An 8052-nucleotide genomic window follows, 5' to 3' on the forward strand; every position below is an offset into this window, starting at 1 on the left:
CAGTTGATTAACATCTCAAAAGCTCAAATAATATCTCAACTACAGCCCCAAATCTTAATGAGTTGAAAGTATGTTCTGTGGATGCATTCTCATCTACCTGCCAGCTGTGCTCGAGTGCCTGACCACTGAGATCCTGGAACTAGCAGGAAACATGGCTCATGACCGTGGAAGGACAGGATCATCCCTCGGCACCTAGTTGGCTGTCCGCAGCGACGAGGAGCTCGGCGACTGCTGGGAGAAGTGGCCATCGCTCTGGGAGGAGTTCTGCCCGGCATTCGGGCGGTCCTACAGCCCGGGGGAAACAAGAGGCCAACCGAGTCTGGGTGGACGGATCGGACGGCATCTGCAGCCAGTTTCTTAGGATCCACTGTGGGATGGCCCTTTACAAGAGATCCTTCCTGTCTACAGCCATCAGTATCTGTAACATCTCTTAAAAAGAGGATAACGAGTTACAACAACAAATAATTTCCCTTTGGGATTAATGAAGTATTTTTGAATTGAATTGAATTGAATAAGAATATTTTATTAGTGTTAATTTTAACCCCACCAAGAATATTTAAATACACTGAACCATGTGTTCAGCTTTAATGGCTGTACGCCTAAGATTTACAGAGGGGAAAAAAATCGTGAGAATGAGTTTAGTATTCAGCTATGACTGATTAAACGCGCAGATACTTTATTGCGCCTGTCAAACAGGTTACACTGAGTGGAGCGGTCGACCGTTCCAAGATGGCGGCCCTACGGCTCGTCACCGCACCGCGGTCAATGCTGTATCTTGTGTTTATATCTATGGTTGCATCGACCCTCGTCGATTCCAGTTCGACTACTTTCGTCTGCCTACTTCTGCGCTATAATCTAGGCTGTGTGGTCGAGCACAGAGAGCAATGTTGACGTGGTAATCTTTCTAATTTATGCTAAAAATATATCCTGATAAACGCTTTAAAGAGTGAGCAACCCAGTCATGCTGGACTTCGCCATCTTCGCTGTGACGTTTGTCATCATTTTAGTCGGCGCTGTTCTTTATTTGTACCCGGTAATACACTTCATTAAAACTTAGCTAGCAGCGTTAGCTTCAAGGCTGTTGCCACGCCAGTCTTCGATCAGAAAATGTTTGATTTAAGCTTTCGTCTGTTTTACACAAACGTAATGTGGCTCATATGCCATAATTTCTAAAAGTATAGAATATTTTCGAGCTCGTGCATTTGTCGGCGTTACTTTAACCTAAAATTCGGCAAGTGTTTTTAATGAAGCACAACTTAAAAGATGTTAATTGGTCTCTAATTAAAAAAAGAGAAATGTTTGATTATTGAAAAGGAAGACCAATATCCAATTCTGTGAACGATTTTTAACTAACATGCATAATGAAGGAAGTTATCCCAAATTTGCTCGAACATTATTATGTGGTGGTAAATGTGGAATTAGTATCTAAATTATATTGCAAGGACATTTCCCTGAAGTAAAAATAAGTTGATGTTTAATTTGGTTAATCAGTTTCAAATCATGTTTGCAGTCATCCAGGAGGGCTTCTGGGATCCCAGGTCTCTACCCTACAGATGAGAAGTAAGTTGTATGTATTATCAGCATGTTGACAATTTATAAATAGAACCTAACCCTCCTGCTGCCCATGAATGATTTAAGCCTCATGGGTCTTTTTGACCCAAGGGCAGCTGGAGGTTAAGCTGAGCAAACAATGCAACAATATTTTGCACGAACAGCTTGAGCTGAAATGAATAAATATGATAAACATATTTCCATCTGCATTCTTACAGACGTTAAATTTACAATAATTCTAATTTTACTAGTAAAAAGCAAGATTAAATCATTACATATTCCTGAAAGGTTTAAGTGGTTAGATTGGAGACGTGCTGCAGATAGTCGAAATTAAATATTACTCTGATTATTAGACATTCTTACTAATAATAACAGAAATCTGCAATACACAGGTGTTCATTACTCAAGCAGTTAAACTTTTTAATTTTTTTTGTTGTTGTCATTGTCAGGGATTTTCTGTTATGAATCTTTTTATTGCGGATCATGTCTATGCGTCTGACTGCACCTGTTAATGAGGTAGCGCTCGCAGGACTCTGCAGCAAACTCTGTTAGAGGCTCATTCAGTGACATAATCCATGCATTGTGTATCTGTTGATGTAATTCGTCTCGAATGAGTCCTTGCAAGTAAAACGAGTTAAAAGTCTGCCATCGAGTGTGGTTAGAGGATATTTTTTATCCAATATTTTCAACTTATATTTTACTAGTACATTAGGATTTGTGGATCTTGAATGGTAAATTGTTTTTGTCGTTATTTGAAAATAAATTATTTTTTATTTCAATTCTGTTTAGTACGAATGGTATTGTGACCAAGAAAAATGCTAATACTGAAGAATAAAATACAAACCGGATTCCAAAAAAGTTGGGACACTAAAGAAATTGTGACTAAAAACTGAATGCAATGATGTGGAGGTGCCAACATCTAATATTTTATTGAGAATAGAACACAAATCACAGATCTAAAGTTTAAACTGAGAGAATGTATCATTTTAAGGGAAAAATCTGTTGTTTCCAAATTTCATGGCGTCAACAAATCCCAAAAAAGTTGGGACAAGTCCATTTTTACCACTGTGTGACATCCCTCCTTCTTCTTACAACACTCAACAGACGTCTGGGGACAGAGGAGATGAGTTTCTCAAGTTTAGAAATAGGAATGCTCTCCCATTCATGTCTAATACAGGCCTCTAACTGTTCAATCGTCTTGGGCCTTCTTTGTCGCACCTTCCTCTTTATGATGCGCCAAATGTTCTCTATAGGTGAAAGATCTGGACTGCAGGCTGGTCATTTCAATACCCGGATCATTCTCCTACGTAGCCATGATGTTATGATTGCTGCAGAATGTGGTCTGGCATTATCGTGTTGAAAAATGCAGGGTCTTCCCTGAAAGAGATGACGTCTAGATGGGAGCATATGTTGTTCTAGAACCTGAACATAGTTCTCTGCATTAATGGTGCCTTTCCAGACATGCAAGCTGCCCATGCCACAAGCACTCATGCAACCCCATACCATCAGTGATGCAGGCTTCTGAACGGAGCGTTGATAGCAACTTGGGCTATCCTTGTCCTCTCTGGTCCGGATTACATGGCGTCCCAATGTTCCATAAAGAAATTCAAATCGTGACTCATCTGACCACAGAACAGTCTTCCATTTTGCCACACTATTTTAAATGACCCCTGGCCCAGTGCAAACGTCTGAGCTTGTGGAGTTTGCTTAGAAATGGCTTCCTCTTTGCACTGTAGAGTTTCAGCTGGCAACGGCGGATGGCACGGTGGATTGTGTTCACTGACAATGCTTTCTGGAAGTATTCCTGAGCCCATTCTGTTATTTTCTTGACAGTGGAATTCCTGTTTGAGGTGCAGTGACGTTTAAGGGTCCGGAGATCACGAGCATCCAGTAGAGTTTTACGGCCTTGACCCTTACGCACAGCGACTGTTCCAGATTCTCTGAATCTTTTGATGATGTTATGCACGGTTGATGATGATAACTTAAAAGTCTTTGCTATTTTACGCTGGGTAACACCATTCTGGTGTTGCTGCACTATCTTTCTGTGCAGCAGTGGTGGAATTAGTGATCCTCTTACCATCTTGGCTTCTGAGAGACACTGACACTCTGAGAAGCTCTTTTTATACCCAATCATGTTGTCAATTGATCTAATTAGTGTTACTTGGTCTTCCAGCTGTTTGTTATATGCTCAATTTCCTTTTTCCAGCCACTTTTTGCTACTTGTCCCAACTTTTTTGGGATTTGTTCTGTGAAATTTTGAATCAACATATTTTTCCTTTAAAATGTTACATTTACTCAGATTAAACTTTTGATCTGTCATCTATGTTATATTATGAATAAAATATTGACATTTGCCATCTCCACATCATTGCATTCAGTTTTTATTCATAATTTGTTTAGTGTCCCAACTTTTTTGGATTCCAGTTTGTATATATATGTATATGTATGTATACAGACCCTTTCCAAAATATTAGAATATCAAGGAAAAGTTGTTTAACTTCTGTAATTCCATTCAAAAAGTTGATATTTAATAGATGATAGATGCAGGGCCCACAATTTAAACAATTTCAAATATGTATTTGTTTATTTTTACATAATTTGGCGCTTCCAGCTCATAAAACCCATGAAAACAGGATTTCAAAAAATCATAATACTGTGGAGAAATCAGCCCAAATGTTGCAGGCATGAATGTTTTAAACTGAGTGTGACACACTAATCATCTACTAAACTCAAAGCACCTGCACAGGTTTCCCCAGGTGTCATTAAATTGCTTCAGTTTTGTTCAATTGTCTCATTTCGGTTCAAGATGGGGAAGAATGCAGACATAACTGGCCAGAAGACCATCATTGATACCCTCTATAGGATGGGAAAGCCACAAAAGTTCATAGCTAAGGAGGCTGGCTGTTCACAGAGTGCTGTGTCCAAGCATATCAATGGAAAGTCTAGTGGAAGTGCAAAATGTGGCAGGAGAAGTTGCACCAGCAAAAGAGATGACCGTGGGCTTCCGTGGATTATCAAACAGAGAAGATTTCAGAATCTGGCAGAGATCCAGAAAGAGTGGAATGAGGCGGGAGTCACAGCTTCAAAAACCACCACATTCAGACGCATCCGGGAGATGGGCTACAACTATCGGGTTCCTCGGGTCAAGCCACTTCTGAATCTGAGCCAACGTAGGAAGCGTCTCAACCAGGCCAAGGAGAAGAAGGGCTGAACCGTTGACCAGTGGTCCTAGGTCCTCTTTTCCGATGAAAGTAAAGTGTGCCTTTCATTTGGAAATCAAGGTCCAAGGGTTTGGAGGAAGAAGGGTGTGGAACAAAACCCATACTGTTTGAAGTCCAGTGTGAAATATCCACAGTCAGTCATGATTTGTTCTGCAATGTCTGGTGCAGGTGTTGGTAAACTCTGCTTTCTTAAATCCAAGGTCACCGCAACAGTCTACCAGAATATTTTAGAGAACTTCATGATTCCTTCTGTTGAGGATCTGTATGGAGATGCAGATTTCATCTTCCAGCAGGACCTGGCCCCTGCCCATGCCGCCAGAAGCACCAAAACCTGGTTTGATGCCCATGCCACAGTGCTTGACTGGCCAGCCAACTCGCGGGACCTAAACCCCATTGAGAATCTATGAGGTATTCTCAAGAGGAAAATGAGGAGCACCAGAGCCAACAAGAAAGAAGAGCTGACAGCAAGCATCAAGGAAATCTGGGCTTCCATAACTCCCAGTCAATGCCACAGGCTGATTGACTCAATACCACTTCGCATCGAGGCAGTGATTAAGGCAAAGGGATTCCCAACCAAGTATTGAAGATTGTCATATTGTTTTGAAAGAACCATATTTTGATTGATTTGTTGTGATCCTAATTTCTTTCTTTTTTTTCCTGCAAAAACTGAGAAGTGTGGGCTGATGTCTTCACAATATTCTAATTTTTTGAAATCCTGTTTTCGTGAGTTTCATGAGCTGGAAGCCCAAATTATGTAAAAATAAACAAATAAATACTTGAAATCATTTAAAATGCGAGTCCTGAACATATCATCTATTAAAGATGAACTTTTTGAATGAAATTATGGAAGTTAAACAACTTTTCCATGATATCCTAATTTTTTGGAAAGGGTATGTATATATATATATATATATATATATATATATATATAAACGGCACCTTTTATGTCGGTGAGTTATTTTGATGAAATGTCGGATCTTTAACTTTATCGTTTAATATCAGCTGATACCATGCCGATAATATTGTGCATCCCTAATACAAACCTGTTTCCGAGCAGCTGTTTTACTGTACAAAGATGATGGTAAAAGTATAGAAAAATGCTGGTATAAACATCTGAACACAAATATTAGATGTTGGATTTTTCTGCTTCCACAGAGATGGGAACCTGCAGGACATCATCAACAAAGGCAGCCTGCACGAGTTCCTGGTCAGTCTGCATCAGGAGTTCGGATCGGTGGCGTCGTTCTGGTTCGGGGGTCGTCCAGTAGTCAGCCTAGGCTCTGTGAAGCCCTTACAGCAGCACATCAACCCCAACCACACCAGTAAGGTTACCAGTCACAGGATTTGTTCATACTGGGCCAAATAACCAAACGCTTCCTCTTCTGATCCCCAGCTGACTCCTTTGAGACCATGCTGAAGTCGCTGCTCGGTTACCAGTCGGGGACGGGCGGGGGCGGCAACGAGTCAGTGATGAGGAAGAAGCTGTATGAGAGCGCCATCAACAACAGCCTGAAGAACAACTTCTCTGTTGTGCTCCAGGTTTGTGCCGCTGATGAAAACCTCTGTCACCAACAGCTAAACACGGACAATCTATTTCACCTCAAGCAGATTTGGTTTAAGTTAAAAACCATTAAATAAATAAAAAGTATCCTTTCTGTTGCTCACCAACGTTTTTAATCCAGGTAGTGGAAGAGCTGGTGGGAAAGTGGATCTCGTTCCCGGAGGCCCAGCACATCCCGCTGTGTGCCCACCTGCTGGGTCTAGCTTTGAAGACTGTCACCCAGCTGGGTCTGGGGGAGCCCTTCAAAGATGACGCCAAAGTTATTTCCTTCCGCAAGAACCATGACTCGGTATGAGCGTTCTGTTTCGCATTCACGGTGTGCTTCTTGTGCCTTTCTGACGAGTCTTTGCTCTAACGCCATCAGATCTGGTCAGAAATCGGAAAGGGTTACATGGACGGTTCTCTGGAGAAGAGTTCCAGTAGAAAAGCTCATTATGAGAAGGGTAAGCAAGGACCTACCATCAGGTTTGTCTTTAGGGTTTGTTGTGTGTCTTCAGACAGGAGAACTGAGGTCGAAAGGCCACTTGAGCAGTCCCTCGTTTATCACGGGGATTACCCTATTTTTCTGCCGTACACGTCACACCACCTTAAAAGTCCAAGTATGCCTAATAAAGTGGAAAAAAACAAACATGTTGCTTCGCCGTACAAGTCACATCTATTATGCGTCACCGCTGACAACGTGGAAATGTGGGCCAGTGTTGTGCCAAAAATCAATGGGCTACCAAATGGTGGCCGTGGGAGCATGCACAGCAAGACTTTAATAAGAATTTAACGAGATTGACACTTAAAAACAATTATTTGGTTGCTCAAAGTTATAGTAAAGGTGTGTCTCAGTCTAACTTTTACTTAATAAATGCATCAGCTGCATTTTAAAAACCGATATGCGGAAGCAGGAGCGCGCAGAGGGACAACTCTCTGTGCATTTCTTCGAAATTTGATAAACACCCAAAAACAACTATTTGTTTGCTCGACTTTATAGTAAAGGTGCGTCTCAGTTGAATGACTTTATAGTAAAGGTGTGTCTCAGTTGAACGACTTTATAGTAAAGGTGTGTCTCAGTTGAACGACTTTATAGTAAAGGTGTGTCTCAGTTGAATGACTTTATAGTAAAGGTGTGTCTCAGTTGAACGACTTTATAGTAAAGGTGTGTCTCAGTTGAACGTTTGCTTAATAAAAGGACTTTTAACAGTCAAATCAGCCACATTTTCAAAAGTGTTTGCTGCCTCTGTGCTCCGGGAACGCGCTCTGAGGGAGGACATCATGAAGGAGGAACGCTGCGCATTTCTTCGAAATGTAACAAGATAACCAACAATTATTTGGTAGCTCGACATTAAAGTAAAGATGCGTCTCAGTTGAACTTTTCCTTAATAAATGCACTTCAAATGGTCAAATCAGCTTCATTTCGCTCTAGTGGAGCTGGACGATGGTGGCAGGCTATGGCAAGCCGATTGCGTCATTAATAGCCACTTTTACCTATTACATGACACAACAGCATGCTATGCTACTCTGGTGCCATCTAGTAGCTGAAAGTGGTAGTGCTCAAATTTTTTCAGTCAGAATGAATGAAAACGGTCATATCTTAGCCAAAAAATGGTTTATAATTATGAGAAAAAAATCCATAAATATGTCGCTTCTCCGTATAAGTCGCAGAGCATGTAAATTATGCAAAAACAAAACATGACTTATAGTGCGAAAAATATGGTACGTTACATTCTGCAC

At 41.0% G+C, this 8052-nt stretch overlaps 1 protein-coding gene across 1 annotated transcript in view; it reads left to right on the forward strand.

Annotated features, from left to right (window-relative positions):
• Nucleotides 1-948: 948 nt before the first annotated feature.
• The window catches only part of LOC119428978 (cytochrome P450 20A1), a 14271-nt gene continuing 7167 nt past the window's right edge, over nucleotides 949-8052 (forward strand). The window contains exons 1-6 of the mRNA XM_037696695.1: nucleotides 949-1033; nucleotides 1511-1560; nucleotides 5928-6094; nucleotides 6166-6311; nucleotides 6455-6622; nucleotides 6698-6776. Coding sequence (XP_037552623.1) covers nucleotides 962-1033; nucleotides 1511-1560; nucleotides 5928-6094; nucleotides 6166-6311; nucleotides 6455-6622; nucleotides 6698-6776 — 682 coding nt within the window. The 5' untranslated portion in view covers nucleotides 949-961. The remainder of the gene's footprint in view (nucleotides 1034-1510; nucleotides 1561-5927; nucleotides 6095-6165; nucleotides 6312-6454; nucleotides 6623-6697; nucleotides 6777-8052) is intronic.

This window comes from Nematolebias whitei, chromosome 23, assembly GCF_014905685.2.
Source record: "Nematolebias whitei isolate Nwh7 chromosome 23, NemWhi1, whole genome shotgun sequence".
Taxonomy (NCBI): domain Eukaryota; kingdom Metazoa; phylum Chordata; class Actinopteri; order Cyprinodontiformes; family Rivulidae; genus Nematolebias; species Nematolebias whitei.